Source organism: Heloderma suspectum, chromosome 4 (assembly GCF_057233095.1).
Source record: "Heloderma suspectum isolate Gila_16-S chromosome 4, 16-S_ref, whole genome shotgun sequence".
Taxonomy (NCBI): Eukaryota; Metazoa; Chordata; class Lepidosauria; order Squamata; family Helodermatidae; genus Heloderma; species Heloderma suspectum.
In genome coordinates, this window is record NC_139461.1 from 49321242 (window position 1) to 49339092 (window position 17851).

The 17851-nt window shown below is 43.4% G+C and overlaps 1 protein-coding gene across 1 annotated transcript in view; it reads right to left on the minus strand.

Moving 5' to 3' along the window:
- Positions 1 to 780: 780 nt before the first annotated feature.
- RALYL (RALY RNA binding protein like) overlaps positions 781 to 17851 on the minus strand; it is a 190286-nt gene continuing 173215 nt past the window's right edge. Inside the window, exons 6-8 of the mRNA XM_084851454.1 lie at positions 17416 to 17529; positions 1834 to 2006; positions 781 to 876 (exon numbers count right to left, since the gene is read on the minus strand). Of these exons, the coding sequence (XP_084707580.1) occupies positions 781 to 876; positions 1834 to 2006; positions 17416 to 17529 (383 nt within the window). The remainder of the gene's footprint in view (positions 877 to 1833; positions 2007 to 17415; positions 17530 to 17851) is intronic.

The window sequence follows — 17851 nt, forward strand, 5'->3', positions numbered from 1 at the left end:
CTGACATCTCTAAAGGTGACTGGATAGAGGTGATGATGGGGAGACCAAAGGCTAGCTAAGCTGTGATTAGGGACCTCAGAACCCTGCAAATGTGGAATAGAGAACACAGTCTCTCCTTGAACCCTTAGCCACCCAAAGAAAACCACAAACACAATGAGAGGCAAGGGAACTTGGGGAACAGAGACAAGGAAGAGAAGCTATCTAAATATTTGGAGTTCCTGGCCCAAAGTTCAATGAAAACCTAATGCAACCCCCTTGACCCTTAGCTTGGTTATAAGGGGAATAAACCATTGTGCTTAAAGTCAGTAACTCATAGCAGTCACACTGCTTTCTCTCACTGCAAGGCACAGCTCCCTAAGGTTCTGAGAGGCCTGTGGAACAGATCAGCGGCCTTCATATTGCAGTTGTGTACCAAAGCAGGATGGCCCTTGGGTCTCCAAAGCAGATAGTTTTTGGGTGGCCATGCTGAAATTGAAGAGGCTGGAAGGCAGCAATGGGTGCAACATGGGAGTGCAAGGAAAAGAGAAAGCCTCTGGTGCTGGAAATGTGGGTTTGGCACCAGGAAGAGATGGGAAGGAACAGATCCAGGAGAACGGGCAGAAAGCCAGATGAACCCCAAACAGATCTTGGAGCTATATGATAGAATGTCTATCCACACCGAGCCTCATGATCAAGATCATGCAGATGGATGGACCAAAGGGCAGTTATAGACCTCAGGTTGGAAACACGAAAGGGGTGGACTCAGGATGGGGTTGAACAAAGGGTACAAAGGCTAGGGAATCAATAGGAGCCTTTCTTTTGTCCCTGGCCACCTGACTGAGTTAAAACTGGTTGACTAAGCATTGCAAAAGCCTTGCTTCCAAGAGGTGGAAGTTCCTAGAACAAAGTGTACCATGAGGTGTTTCCAGGTGGCACTTTAACCTGCTGATTTATCCTAAGATAAGGACACTTCAGGTTTGGATCATGCTTCCCACCACTTTAGATTGATCACTTTAAAGATATCTTGATGGTTGCTTGACCAGGGTATTGACTTGGTAGTCAGGAAGGCATTTGCATCTGGAGTTCCCAAGCTTTACATAGTGTAGGAGGGCAACTCCTCTTCCTTCAATAAGGACAGAAGACATTCAGGTCATGAACAATTACAATAAAAGCAGGTAATGTAGCATACTACTATGTCAAGTAGGTTAAGTGCTTTCAGCACACCCCTACCACATGACTCTTTTGCTCCTAGCTGCCCTGTGCAGCTAGGGATGTACAGATTGTGTAAAATCTGTTCCGTCTGTGTTTTGCGCAGACAGAACAGACAGCGCCTTTCATTCTGTTGTCCACCCGTCACCAGAATCAGATTTTTTTGTTTCCAAATATGCACAAATTTGCACCTGTGAAAACGTGCAAATCCCCCCAAATGTGTATTTTCATGCTTTAGCCTTTTGGGAAAATGCACCTTTTTGGCCGGGTTTTTATGCTTTTGTGGATTTTTCTGCAACAAAATGTGTGTAGAATTTGGGAAAGTTAGAAAACCAGTCCACAAGTATGTGGAATCTGCCCAAGGGGGAAAAGCCGGTCCACTGTGGAATCGGCAGGTCGGATTCATGGAAAACTGAACTCATTTCGTTCCATTGTGGATTTCTTTGATATCTTTATGTGCAGCTTTCTGGAACAAAGGACATACTAGACAAGGTGTCAGCACAGGTGTCAGCACAGTGAAACACAAACTACATGTGTACAAAAGCCATAATTGCTGAGCATCTCAGTAACAGACCCCAATGCTTTTCCCTTACATTCATCATAGCACATACCAATTTACATATACAGTTGTTTTTAATTCCTTACCAGCTCATTACTTCCATCTTCATCAAAATCATCCTCTATTCCATCAGTCATCTCTTCTCCATCCCCATCCAGCCCTCCTTCAATAGGTTCTTCTGTACTGTTGTCAGCATTCTCTGATATGCATTCCTCTTGGATCAGCTCTGCACTGTCTTCGATTTGTTTCTTTTGGGCTTCTGTAAGGAAAATATAGAATGCAGCTGAATAAAACCTCAACCTACCCGGACACTACAATCAAGATCAGAGACCTTCTCTGGGAGAGGGCCTTCTCAGTGGTGGCCCCCCAATTATGGAATAATCTGCCTGGGGTCTGAGGTCTGCCTGGCACCAACACTGTCATCTTTTCGGTGCCAGGTTAAAACTGTCTTCTACTCCCAGAGATGTGATGGCATATGATAGGACATTTATGTCAGTTGTTTCTATCAAGTCCAGTATCTTATTTTAAATGTTTTAGCTGTTTAAATTCTTTTAAATTTTGTATATATTATGTTTTTTATTATCTTGTAATTGTGATGTGTATTTTTTGTGATCTCCCAGAGAGCTTTGGCTATTGGGTGGTATAGAAATGAAATAATCACCACCAACACCTCTTTTTCAGGAAATGGAACAGTGTTCTAGAAAATAGAACACATCCTTTCATCCTGCACACGGTGCTCACTATATCCAGATCAGTGGCCACAATCCAGAGATCCACTTTTGGCATGTGGAAAGTCTTGTGCATGCCTAGATCTAATGGGTGGTTTCCTTTGATAGCAACTCCCTATGCAGCTTCACAAACTACTTCTGAAACTCTCCCAAATTTAAAAAGTGTCTTGCCATGAGATATGGAGAGATGCAGTTGGAGGAGGAGAAGATGGAGGGTTAGTTGTGACTTGGGATTGTAGCCAATATTATCCCGCCACACACTCTTTTGAAAGTTGTATTGGTCTCCTGAGAATTGGGCCAAACTACATGTTACATTTGATGCACAGGGTGTAGAATCACAGAATCATAGAACAGTAGGGTTGGAAGGGGCTTACAAGGCCATCGAGTCCAACCCCCAAGTAGCTTTATCTCTGTTTTTACTTGAAGCAATTACAGCTGCAGGGGTGGATCCTTTCCTGGAAACACAACACATGGGAAGGGCTGGCTTATCTCTTCGCTCTCCAGCATGATCAGAACTAAAGTTGACCCCTCCCCCATGAGGTATGACTGCTTAGAATAAAAGTTCCCATTGCCACCAATAGGAACTTTTTTTCAGAGTGTTCGGGGGTTGGATTTGAGTTCCGATCACATTGGGAAGAGAAGAAATAAGCCTCCCTCCACAACATTCTGCAACCCTGGTAAAGATCTCCCCCCAGTGCCTATAATTACTTGAAGTAAAAATGGAGATATAACTACACGCTTTGTATTAGGCATAACATGTAGTGCGGCCCTGAGCTATTAAAAAAAAAAGTAAATTCCAAGCTGACGTGTCTGCAGTAATATGTGTGAAAATGTGATGGAAAAAAGTAATTAGAGGATCAAAAAAAATAGAAGAAAAGTATAACAAGGCCAAGTTTAGTACATCTTTTAACCCTTACTATTTCTAAGAGCTATTTCACACATGCCAGTTCTGGATTATGGTTTTGCTCCTACCACGCTGTGCATACAACAAGTGTCATGGGGTGTCCATATGTACACTCATAACCATGTGTGCCAATTCATTCACAATTGCTCCATATAAACAAGACTTTTCATATGAGCTGTTTTATCTTATTTTGTGAGCATATTGTTTTTATTGATTATATGATGGTTTACTGTTCTACATTTTTGTAAACTCCCTTGTAGATTGCTTTCCTAAAAGGTGGGATATGCACATATAAAATAAACAAATTGCACTAAAATCCTCATTTAGGATTGGACCTCATTTAGGAAGGGCTATGGCTCAGTGGAAGAGCACATGCTCTGCATGCAGGAAGTCTTAAGTTTAATCCCCAGCTTTTCCAAGTGGGGCAGGAAAAACTCCTGCCTGAAAACCTGGAGGACCACTGCCAGTCACTGTCAACAGTACTGGACTAGATGGACCAATCGTATGACTCAAAGTAAAGCAGATGCCTATGTTCCTATCCTAGACCTGCTTACCTGGGACTAAGCCCCACTGAAGTCAATGAGTGTTACTTTTGAGTAGACCTGTGTAGGATTGTGCTGTAAATAATCTGCCCCCCCCCTTTCGAGGTGGGAATTGGGCTTGTCCATGATGCTGGATATAACGCCTTCACTAGAGAAGCTGCATCAACCGGGATCTGGGCCAGAACCTCAGAAGCCAGCTGGGCTGGAAGTGTTCTGGGACAGAAATGCCTTGCAACAAATAAAAGGGCAGTATCCAGTGCTGCCCCTCTGAGAACAAGAAGTAGCCAGTAGTGCCATTCCACTAGCGAGAATGATAGGCAGCTAGCATGACAGGAAGCCGCCATTAGCCACAGCAGCCAGAACCTACCCCAAACTAACACTTCCAGAACCAACAAGTCAGCAGAGCTCTGCTGATCTGTACTGTTCCAGAAATGCTAGTTTGAGCTAGTTTTTGGAGTTGTTGTAGCGAGTCCTAGCTTCCCGTTGCACTAGTGGTCATTCATACTGATGAGTGCTGGTGGACTGCCAGCATTGGATACTGCCCAAAGCATCAACATGGGTACCTTCCAGTGGCCCAGCTAGGGCTGGAACTCAGGGTCAAAGTTCAGGGCCTCACACCTAGGAATGTACGAATTCCACTCACCCGTCCATTCTGCGGCTGGGCTGCTGCAGCCGCAAATGGCAGCTGCTACGCCGGCCGCCATTTGCGTGGCTGCCAAGCTGTGATAGGCTACGTAAGTATTTATGTAGCCTATCACGGCAAGAGGCAGCTATGCAAATGGCGGCTGCTACGCCATTTGTATGGCTGCCTTTTGCCGTGATAGGCTACGTAAGTATTTACGTAGCCTATCATGGCAAAAGGAAGCCACGCAAATGGTGGCTGCTACTGCTTCCGCCGCCGCATCTGCCACCAGGTAAGCTCCGGGGGGATTCTGTGGGGTGGCAGAGGGGGGGAGGCTGTTCCACCACGGATTCTGGGTGGAACTCACTAGAGTCTGTGGCGGAATTCTCTGACATCCCTACTCACACCCCAGGGGAGGGGGAGGGGCAAATGGCCACACAGCGGCAGGTGCAGAAGCAAACTCCATTTCATTCTTTAGTCATGATGGTGCTATGATTTAAGTGAGTTTAAAATGCAAAACTTCACATGTTCCAAGTACTTTTTGAATCAGGGTTGGCAAACAGTTTTGTATCAAGAATGTTGTAAAGCACTGAATGGCAGTTAAGGGGGGGGGGAATGTTAGTTGTATGCTTTGAAACTGAAATAATACACATGGCCATCTAAAGGGCCCCCCATAGGACGACTATCAAGCCCGGGGTCTAAAATTACCTAGCTGCACACTGGTCCTTACTTCTAGGTATTTTAAAAGGGACAAGTAGTGACTGACACATTCCTGCAGCCTTCACAAGCAAAATGACACATAGTGGTTTTGCATTTAGTTCTCTCTACTCCAGAACAAATGATTGCATGAAAAGTTACCCTTGCACAGTATGAGCATCTGCGTACTTAAGAAGTTCTGACATATTCAAAACTTCTCTGTGGATCTGGATAAAAGACAGGGAGCATCTATTGTGTAGCATATTTAAATATACAGGTGGCAGAACCCAGCCACAGTTAAGTACTTTTGGGTCCCATTGATTTAAACAAGAGGTAGTGAACAATCCTTCATGGATCACTGCCTCGTTGTGGCGAAGGGGCTTGAGTAACTCAGTGAAGCCATAAGCTATGCCATGCAGGGCCACCCAAGACGGACAGGTCATGGCGGAGAGTTCTGACAAAATGTGGTCCACTGGAGAAGGAAATGGCAACCCACTCCAGTATTCCTGCCAAGAAAACCCCATGGAACGTATCACAAGGCTAAAAGATATGACGCCAGAAGATGAGCCCCTCAGGTCGGAAGGTGTCCAATATACTACTGGGGAAGAGCAGAGGGTATTTCCAAGTAGCGCCAGAAAGAGCGAAGTGGCTGGGCCAAAGCCGAAAGGACACTCAGTTGTGGATGTGTCTGGTGGTGAAAAGAAAGTCCGATGCTGTAAAGAACAATATTGTTTAGGAACCTGGAATGTCAGATCAATGAATCAAGGTAAGCTGGAGGTGGTCAAACATGAGATGGCAAGACTGAACATCGACATCTTGGGAATCAGCGAACTAAAATGGACAAGCATGGGCGAATTTAATTCAGGTGACCATCATATCTACTACTGTGGGCAAGAATCCCTTAGAAGAAATGGAGTAACACTCATAGTCAATAAAAGGGTGGGAAAAGCAGTACTGGGGTACAATTTAAAAAATGATAGAATGCTCTCAGTACGAATCCAAGGCAAACCATTCACCATCACAGTAATTCAAGTCTATGCCCCAAGCACTGAGGCTGAAGAAGCTGAGGTTGATCGGTTCTATGAAGACCTACAACACCTCCTAGAACTAACACCAAAAAAAGATGTCCTCTTCAGCATCGGGGATTGGAATGCTAAAGCAGGAAGTCAAGAAATCACCGGGATAACAGGCAAGCATGGCCTTGGTGTACAAAATGAAGCAGGACAAAGGCTAATAGAGTTTTGCCAAGAGAACATGCTGATCATAGCAAACACTCTTTTTCAACAGCACAAGAGGCGACTCTACACATGGACATCACCAGATGGTCAATATCGAAATCAGATTGATTATGTCCTTTGCAGCCAAAGATGGAGAAGCTCTGTACAGTCAGTAAAAACAAGACCTGGAGCTGACTGTGGCTCAGATCATGAGCTTCTTATAGCAAAATTTCAGCTTAAATTGAAGAATGTAGGGAAAACCACTAAACCATTCAGGTATGACCTAGGGATGGCGGATAATTTCTCCCCGAATCTTCGGGGGGCCGAGCGCCAACGCATTCGGCCCCCCGAAATCGGCGGTGAAATTCTCCGCCCCCCCCCCCGGGATGGGACTTACCTTTGACGAATGTCCCTCCCGGTGGCGAGTCCCGGCGGCGGTTCGTCGGCCTTTCGTCCGGGGCGGGGGCGGCAGCCGGTCTTCCGACCGGCTGCCGCCGCCGCCATTACAAAGTGTAAAAAACCCCCAAAACCCTGTGATAGGCTACGTAACGATTAATGTAGCCTATCACGGATAGATTTCCAAAGTCAGCCATGATAGGCTATATAAATCGTTACGTAGCCTATCACGGGTTACGTAGCCCATAGGGCGCCGCCAGTTGCGTTCCTTATTTGGTCCCAGTAGTCTATGTAAAGATTTACGTATCCTTATTTGGTCCCAGTAGTCTACGTAAAGATTTACGTATTTGCATACGCTTTTTTTTTTTTTTAAGTCACCCGTGATAGGCTACGTAACGATTAACGTAGCCTATCATGGCTGACTTTGGAAATCTAGCCGTGATAGGCTACGTTAATTGTTACGTAACCTATCACGGGTCTTTTTTGTTTGTTTGTTTACACTTTTTTTTTTGTTTTTTACACTGCATTGGCATTCGGCCTCCCGGAGATTCATGGAGAAATTCTCCGATATCCCCATGAAACGCCGGGTTGATCACAGGGCAGAATTAAGATTGCCGGGAGAACTATCAACAACCTCAGATATGCAGACGATACCACCCTAATGGCAGAAAGCGAAGAAGATCTAAAGAGCCTCTTGTTGAAGGTGAAAGTGGAGAGTGCAAAAGCTGGTTTGAAACTCAACATTACAAAAACTAAGATCATGGCATCTGGCCCCATCACTTCCTGGCATATAGAAGGGGAAGAAATGGAAGCAGTGACAGATTTTATTTTCTTGGGCTCCAAGATCACCGCAGACGGTGACTATAGCCATGAAATTAAAAGACGCTTGCTCCTTGGGAGGAAAGCTATGGCAAACCTAGACAGCATAGTAAGAAGCAGAGACATCACCTTGCTGACAAAGGTCCATCTAATCAAAGCTATGGTTTTCCCAGTAATAATGTATGGCTGTGAGAGCTGGACGATAAGGAAGGCTGAGCGCCGAAGAATTGATGCTTTTGAACTGTGGTGCTGGAGAAGACTCTTATGAGTCCCCTGGACTGCAAGGAGGCCAAATCAGTCCATCCTAAAGGAAATCAACCCTGAGTGCTCATTGGAAGGACAGATACTGAAGCTGAAGCTCCAATATTTTGGCCACCTAATGCGAAGAGAAAACTCCCTGGAAAAGACCCTGATGATGGGAAAGACTGAAGGCAAAAGGAGAAGGGGACAGCAGAGGATGAGATGGCTAGATAGCATCACTGATGCAATGAATATGGACTTGAGCACACTCCGGGAGAGAATGGAGGACAGGAAGGCCTGGCGTGCTATGGTCCATGGGGTCACGAAGAGTCGGACACAATTTAACGACTGAACAACAAAGTGAACAGTGTGCTAACTTTTCTTTTGACATAAATGGAATTTAATGCTGCTTAACTTTGGCTCGACTGTGGCTGGATAGGTTTGATATGTTCCTGAAAGTTGCACATAATAAAATGTGACAATTCCAAATCCTTTTAATGTCCTAAAGGCTTACTTTTGGTCCTTCTTGCATAAGAAAATAATAAGTTACATTGTGAAACAGGATGACATAAAAAGTCAATGGTTATTTAGACAGCATGAGCTGTTTAGATCAAGCACTGGAAATCTTAAACAAATATAGTAGCTAAAAACAGTGAAAATTTTAATTATGTTCTATTTGCAGTATGAAGGCCTGTCTCATTGATTTTATGGAAACTATAAAAGGACAGGAAAGTAATGTGTTTCTACTTGGATGTCTTCTTCTGCTAATTAATTCTATGCTTTAAAGCTGGTAGCAGCAGACATGGGAAGAGATATCCAAATCATAAAGTTTATTCTTTAGCCTAACATAAAAATCACTCATCTAATTATAACCAGGAAATCCAAGATACAAAAAGAAAGGAATAGAAAACAAACTGTATGTCTAGACACATTTTAATAATTAAAAGTTTAAATGAATGTATATCTCAGGGGCCCCTGTTTAGAAAACACAGGCAGAAGCAAATTAAGAAGGATCATTTCTCAGCTGTTTTACCCATCTCAAAACTGGCAATTTTGTTTTGAATATATGTAGAGGGTCAGGCACAATTCTTTTTGGGGAGAAAGAATTGGAACAGATGCCATTTTGTTTTTCCAGAATGCCCTTTTCTGAGGAATGTTTTGAATTTAGTGGGATTTAAAATGGCTGCTGCCATTAAAAAATGGCTGACTGCCACTCACAGGGGTGAGAGGATAGGGTCACCCGGGGCATTGCTAGGTTTTTAAAAGATCCAGGGCACAGGCTCATCACACAAATTTGCACACACACATGCACAGTATATCCGAGTCTAAGCACACCTTGTGTGTGTGCATGTGTGTGCATGCATGTGGTATGCATGTGGTGTGCTTGCATGTGTGTATAGATTACATACATACATAAGAAGTGTGCACTGACCCCCCACCTCACTTCAAGTCAACTCACACCCGGACTCCGTGTTTTGGAAAACATCCCGCTTCTGCTCTGGCCGATTTGTAGTTGGACCACTTCAGCTCAGCGCCAAACCTGAGTCAAGGTTTGGAAAAATGAGTCTTTATGCTTCCTGTTGACTACCATGGGAAATTAGAAAAAAACTGTAACTTTTTTCTCTTGGTCAGAACTGGATGATAATTTCAGGCATAGTAGCCCCCCAGAAAGGGATTACACTTGCCCAATATCAGAAAAATAGGTGTAGGGTTTGTATTTTGATTTTCTTTTAAAGTGAACTGCCAACAACATCTTTATTACTTGGAAGAATTGGATAAAAATTTCAGAATTCATTGCCCCATCAGAGGAGATCATGTCTGCCAAATTTCAGAATGACAGACACAAGGATTTTTGTGTAAGGGTGGCCTTGACATTTTGAGGTCTCCAAAAGAGGACATACTTATCTCCCTATTTACCTTGTGGACCATTGTTCTGAAAATTACCAGCAGCCTAGAGTTGTCCCTAAGTAAGAAACCAGCAAAGTTTCAGAAGGATACATGCAGCAGTTCATGTGGAAGGGGAGTTCTCCAATTTGGAGGAGGGAGTGATTTGCTTTCCCTTCCCTTCACCCCTTCGCCAATAGTTTTTGGGTAAATTTGTATGAAAATGCACAGGTCATTCAAGGTGTCCCCCAGGCCAGAAACCTGCAAGATTTCTGAAGGATATACATGCATGCAAATTTAAAATGAGTAGAATTTTTTACATTTCACCAATGTTAGCAGCAGGGGAACATGGTGGGAAAGTGTTATTGCACTTATGTCCTGCTTGTGGGTTTCCCATCTTCTGGTTGGACGCTGTGTGAACAGAATGATGGACTAGGTGGACCTTGGCCTGATGCAGCACAGCTCTTCTTATGTTCTTAAACACAGAGTGCCTCTGAGCATATGCAGAATGTTTTTCTGTCACCGCTGAGCACTTACATTCTCCCCCTACAATTCTCTTGTACCATCCCTCCTCATCCTACCATCCTCCAGCAACTTTTAATAAAAACAGATGTCTTGTTTTGTGCAACTCCTCTCTATGCACAAGCTCTCATTGTATCTTCCTCCCCATAACTTCATTTGTGCCAAGACTTCACCAGGATTCAGCCAATGAGTCTGTTTTCAAAACTAGGGTTAAGTTATGGAGAAGCTCTGAGCATGTACTAAGTGCCTTTCCCTCACCACTGAAGCCAGAGTTCATGCAACCCCCCCCCCCCCACACACACACAAATGACAAAACATGCATAGGACTGAGCTGAGAGGGTAGTCAATTCATTAGACAGACTTGGGTAGGCAATGTATTAAGCCTGCAGTACCATGTTCACAACTCAGGACTTATTTCTGAGTCAACATTCAGGGTGCAAACCTCCCTGCAAAAGTAACTTGTGCTGGAATCCTATGGACACTTTCTGAGGGTAAGCCTCATTTAACATAATGGGGCTTCTGAGTAGGCATACATAGGATTGTATAAATGAGCAGTATTTATCTCCCCTCCACTTAAAAAACAAACCCCAAACTCCTATTTTCATTAAAGCTTTCTGTTCATAGGAACATAGGAAGCTGCCTTATGCGGAGTCAGACCCTGGGTCCATCTAGCACAGTATTGTTAATACTGACTGGCAGCAGTGGTTCTCCAGAGTTTCAGGCAGGTTTCTCTCCTAGCCCTACCTGGAGATGCTGGGGATTGAACCCAGGACCTTCCACATGCCAAGCATGTGCTCTACCACTGAGCTACAGCCCTTCCTATTGCTGTATAATGGCAACTGACAAACAAAACAGCCCCAGATTTGTTTCTCTGCAACCACATGAACCCCCTCTTCTCAAGGACTTGAGTGAGGAGAAGGAGAAAAACCAACCCTCTTGTCTGTTTGTATAAAGTCAAATAAAGTTCAGAACTTCTCTTGCCCACTGTAGAGAATTCTCCTTAAGAATTCCCCAAGATATGCTCTGGGTGGAATAAAGAATAGAAAGAAAGAACAGGATAGGGAGGGAAGAAGAAAAGAAGAATGGTGATTGGAAATGTGTGTGTATGGGGAGTGGGTAGAGAAAATTCCCTAAGCCAAGTGGCTCCTTTCAGAGAGGAGGTACTTCAGAGGAATTTGGGAGGCTGTGGAGGGTTTGTAAGGATTGCACATACTTAAATTAACTTTATGAGGTGAGGTGGCTGAGGGCTTTGTCTAGCTTTTTTAAAACTGTAGAACCTATTTAAAAGCCTCAGCAGTTCCTTTATCATGACACCACATAGTCCTAGCCCTCCTTTTGGAATAATTTGAGTGCTACAGCTATTTAGGAGAAATTAAAGTGTAGGGGGAGAAAGACGTTTGTGGAGGCTGATTGGATCCTTTCCTGAACTGAAGCTAGTAAACTTCTGCAGAAGCCAAGGTTCCGGTTTGGGGAAGTAAAATCAGATGCTGTGTGAAATACCAGTATTTCACATGGAGCTCTTTCTTCCCTTCCTTCTCCCTCTTCAAATCATCATTTATCATTGCAAGCAAGCTCCCAACAGTGGGCATGTAAGAACAGAAAAGTAAGGGGATAGAGGTTTTTTGCACCTCAAAAAACAAACAAACAAACTCAAAACAAAAAACAAAACCCCTATACCAGAGATTAGGGATAGTGACCCCCTAATGATCATCTTAAATACCTTCTGATTAGGATCTCTAGTCCCCTGTGTGGCTTGACAGTTTTCACTTTTTGTTTTAGTCTTTGAGAAAAGGAAACTTCACACATGGCTAGCACAAAAGCCATTGGACCTAACTGCCTGAAATTCAGCAGGTTCAGTCAGCTCCATGGGGGCTGCCAGCTCCCCAAATTCCATGCACTTATGTGGAAGAACAAAAAAAAAATATGGCTCTTTGCTTGGGCACATTTTCTTGAAAAAAGCAAATTCTCCCTGTGACTAGCACAAAAGCCACTAGTCCTAACTGTCTGAAATTTGGCAGATTCACTCAGCTCTATAGGGGCTGCTTTGTCCCCAAACTTTATACACTTATGTGGAAGCACAGCAAAATTGTAGCTCTTGCTTTGACATATTGTCCTGAAAATAGCAAATTTTACCTGTGACTAGCACAAACCCCTCTGGACCTAACTGTCTGAAAATGGGCAAGTTCAATTGGCTCCATGGCTGCTACCAGGTCACCAAATTTCATGTATGTATCATACAAACTAAAGAAGTTATGGCCATTTCTGTTTTCCAATGCAAGTCAATGTGAAAATGTAAAAAAAAAAAAAAGGCAATTAGGATAGCTCAAAAGATCCAGGACACAGCTCAAAAAGATCCAGGACCCGTGCCCAGGTGGGCCCACATCTAACGACACCCCTGGGGTCACCATTATAGCGGAAAGCAGTTGACTATCTGCAGAAAAATATCCTTTTACAGAATGGGCAGATTGTTCATCCTACAGCTCATTTTATTCAAGAGATGCAGTGTCAACTACTCCTCCAAAGAAAGGGCAATGATTGAAGCAGCCTTGTTAAAAAGATAAAATCACAATGTGTCATTCTATGCAATTTTATTTTTAAGTCTGAACTACTAGGCTTTTTTTTTTTTTTTACATTTGGATTCTGCCCCACCCCCTTTAAAAGGATGTCTTTCAAAAAACTCAAAGATGCTTTACTCAAAAAAGGACCCAAAGTTTAAAATAGGGGTGCAGAACCCCTGGATCACAGGCCTAATTTGGGTTGCTGGGCTCCCCAATTTGGCCTGCACTGTCTCCTGGGATTCCTCCAGAGGAATCCGCTGTAGAGGAGATTCCCATTGTTATCTCTGATCTCAGAGGGCATCAGGGGATTCTGCTGGTGTCAGAAAGAGAGGGTGTTCTTCCTGGTGCCAGCAGAGTAGTTTCGTGCAGCAGGCAGTGTCCTTGGGGACACCTGGGAAAGCCAGGGACTTGACCAGCATTGGGAAGAATGACTTCTCTTCCCAGCATTGGATGTTGTCCACAGCGGTGCTGTGCAAAGTCATGGGTTCAGCCCATAGTTGCTCCTCCTGGCACTAGCTGTGTCCTTTTTTTTCATGCCCCTCCTAGCATGGAAAAAAAAGAAAAGGGGGGAAAAGGGCAGGGGGCAGGGCAATTACATTGGTGGCCAAAGCCATGCCCACTGATATCATCTAGCCTGCCGAGGGCCTGGTGGCAGGGGAATTCCCCCCCCCCATTTAAAAAGGTTCTCCGCGCCTGGTATAAAAGGTGTCATGCCATTTGTTGAGGAGCTGCGTGTGTGTGGGGAAAAATCAGTGCTTGTATAATCAGATGTGCCATTGAGTTCAATGGGATTTAATCGCAAGTAAACTTGTTAAAGGATTGTGGGAGGGGCCATTTCACGAAATCATTTCTCTTCAAATTACTGGGTCAATTTCATGAATTTTTGGTCAGATCACTGTTTCTCCCCAGCCCTAAAAGAAATACAAAACAGAGGCAGAAAATGATGCTTTTTAGAGCTGCTTCATGTGATACAGAATTAGCAAGCACACGCTGCATGCATCCCTGATGTGCCTCACAGTATGTGTGAGAGACAAGACATTTTTCCCACCATGTGTACGGTGTGCATAAAACCAGGGACAACTGCAGCTGTTCATCGAATACACTAATAGTAAAAACTAGGCATATATTCCATTATTATCATTATTATTATTATTATTATTATTATCAGCAGCAGCAGCAGCAGTACAACATCTTCAGTGTTCTGGACATTGGCCTTGACAAGTTCCAGCAGACTTTTTATACAGAATTTCAGTAACAAACGTTGCAACAACATTTTTACCTGGTACAATAATCCTAACTTAAACTAAAAAGTTATTCTATGTGTTAAGGATTTCCCTACACAAACTACCATGTGTGATACTTTCCATTCCTTTGGCCCGCAATTTCTTTGAAGCTCTTGTCCCCCTTTACAGGCCTTTCTGCAGCGACCTGCTGTGTAATTGCTAATATTGTGACATGTTAAAGAAGCCTCAGATAGTCAAGATTCAAACAACGTGACTTGATCTTTGGACAAGGCAGAGACAGTTTTTAAGAGTGCCTGAACAGTAGTCAAAACTTCACTGTATCCAATATGTCTTTTTTTATTATTATTTTAAGAATTAGGTGCAGTGGGTAATATCTGATGCAATACTATGGCCTTTGGCATGTTTTAACAATGGCACTAAATGACGACTCTGGATGTGCTGACACAACATGGATCAGACCTGCTACATCAAACACAATCATCAGATGTTATTTATTTATTTATTTATTTATTTAATTTATTAATCGCCCATCTGGCTGGTCACCCTGCTACTCTGGGCGATGTACAACAACAAAACAGTTAAAACAATAAAATTCTACATTAAAAACATCATAAAAAATACCCTAACCCACCCCAAATGCCTGCCTGAACAACCACGTTTTTAATCCGCGGTGAAAGCTCATAAAAGAGGGGGCATGGCGGAGTTCCCTAGGGAGGGAGTTCCAGAGTGGGGGCCACTACAGAGAAGGCTCTCTCCCTCGTCCTCACCAGCCTAGCTGTCCTAGCTGATGAGAGAAGGCCATCTGAGGCTGATCTTGTTAAGCGACCTGTCTAGTGTTGCTGGAGGCGCTCCTTGAGATAGGCTGGGCTGGAACCATATAGGGTTTTAAAGGTCAAAACCAACACCTTGAATTTGGCCCAGAAAACAACTGGCAACTAGTGCAACCCCTTCAGCACTGGAGTGATGTGATCTCACTGGCGGCTGCCTGTAATCAGGCGAGCCGCCGTGTTCTGTACCAGCTGCAGCTTCCGAACCGTCTTCAAGGGTAACCCCACGTAGAGCGCATTACAGTAGTCTAAACGAGAGGAGACCAGGGAGTACTACCAATGGGAGCAGATGGTCGGGAAGTTAGGGGTGCAGCCGCCGTATCAGATGGAGTTGGTACAGCACTGTCCGGCTCACAGCTGACACCTGAGCCTCCATGGACAGCTGGGAGTCCAAAATGACCCCCAGGCTGCGGACCTGGTCTTTCAAGGGTAGCCGTACCCATTCAACACCAGGTCATCATCTCCCAACTTTCTCTTCTCTCCCACCAAAAGTTCCTCGGTTTTGTCAGGGTTCAGCTTCAGCTTATTCCTCCCCATCCAGCCACTCACCTTTTCCAGACATTTGGACAGGGATTCTACAGCCAACCTTGGTGAAGATTTGAATGAGAGGCAGAGCTTGTTGTGCCACAATGTTGTGCCACAATGTTCCTAAGCATAAAGTTCAGCAGACAGATTATGGCAGATGCAGGACTACTTGCATACTGCATCCTAAAGTCCTTTCAGCCATTAGATTAAGCTACACTACATGCTATCCTATACAGAGGATTTGCAGGAATCATAACAGGATGTACTTGCGCCACTTGCCAAACAGATGATACCACTCCAGATGTAAAGTGTTGACAGTACTGGGCTAGATGGACTAACAAACTGACTTAATAAGGCTATGTCCCTATCCCAGGCTTTCTAGAAGGAGATTGCTTTATTTTGCAGTGTTATGATTTAACCTATATTAAAAACACCAACTTGTATCTAATGTATGCTGACATTCTGTCATAGTTATTAGAATTCAAGTTGCCTATGTAAGAAGAAGACACACAGTCCTGAATTTAACCACTTTTCAGACTTCTCTGAAATTAACACCCTAGATTTTGATGCTGTCCTGAATAACACCAGTTGTGAGGGTCTAACATGGATTTTTTTTAGGAAAGTTAATTTTCTAACAATTCTCATCTCAGAGTAGTATTCAATGTTAGCTTATGTAGAGTACACTCATTGAAATGAATGAGACTTAAGTTAGTCACGACTTAAGTTTTAACTTAAGTCCTACTCGTTTAAATGAGTCTGCTCTATGTAGGACTAACATAGTATATAAAACCAGTAACTATCCATAGTATGTAAAACCAATAAGCTGAAAAGAGGTATAGGCACTCCTAGAGACATGTGCAGGGTGGGTTCTTTAATAGCACATAGTTCAACTATGGAATTCGCTACCAAAAGATGTAATGACGTGCACTGACTTTGATGACTTTAAGGGGGATTAGCCAAACTCATGGAGGATAGCCTATCAGTGGCTACCAGTCATGATGGCTATTTATCATTTCTAGTATCAGAGGCAGTATGCCTCTGTATACCAGTTGCTGGGGAACATGAGTGGGAGGGTGCTCTTATATTCATGTCCTACTGGTGGGCCTGCCACAGGCAGCTGGCTGGGCACAGTACAAACAGAATACTGGATTAGGTAGGACTCTGGTGATACAGCATGGCTCTTCTTATGTGCTTATACCCTGCCCAAATAGTGCCCCTCTGAAAACATGAGGATGTGTTTTAAGATATCGCAGTCCAAGTCTATGTTCACCTGAACAGTTAGTTCAGTTTAACATTCACTTCATATATTTTAACTTCTGTTCATGCTGAGAAAGTAGTTATAGTGACTATGGAGAAGGCCATTATTCTTTAAAAAGGAATACATATCCCTATTCTTAGTTTGTTCTTGAAAACATTATTAGAATCCTGCTTTGGTAAAGAAAGCCATTTGTGAGCTCTGTGTTTCATAGCAAGCTTCTTTATATCAGTTTAGATTATTTCTCCATGTAACTCATTTATTCCAACTGCCTGTGGCTCTCCAGGGTCTCATGCAGAGATCTTTGCCACTGTCTGCTACCTGCTACCTGATCATTTGAACTGGATACTGAAAAATAGTGAGCGTATACTGAAATCAGAGTCTTACAGGACAATTCTATGCAAATCTACTCAGAAATCTACTCCCACTGAATTCAATGGGGCTTACTCCCAGGCAAATTGGTATAGGATTGCAGCCTAAAACACATAAACCCACTCTTAAAACACTTGTTAGCTGGTATAGTGGCTCAAAGGACTGGACTCTGGTCCAGACCTTCTGGTCCTACATTTGAACACATTTTCAAAATTTCCTTGCCAATTCCCCTGAACTGACAATATGATTGATAACTTGGCACTGGATTAATTCACCCTTTAATGAGCTGCCAAGAGCTATAGATCATTTCCACCTACCTGCTTCAGCCTTCTGCTGCTTTTCAATCTTCTCCAGTCTCCCTAGCAAAGAGTCAATTTTTGTTTTGATTTGAGTTAATTCCTTCTTGATTGTTTGCAACTCATCTGATTTCACTGAGTGGAAAAAAGAATAACAACAACAAAAAAAGTACCAACCATGAAACAAATCATATTTTTAATGCAAATGAATTCCAGCATAATCTCTTCATTGTACTCTACAAACTGTAGTTAAAAGTCTAGCCTAAAGTATTCTTATTTCTTTTGCAGGTGGGGGTGTGAACCCATATATTCCCCCCCTCCATCTGCCACACACACACAATTTCTGTATTCATCTGGGCATGTACAATACATACTTAGGACTTATAGTTCCTTTTGCAATGTGTATAAACATGCATTTTGATGTTCAGGTTTTTTCATGCAAGTACAAAACTCTAAA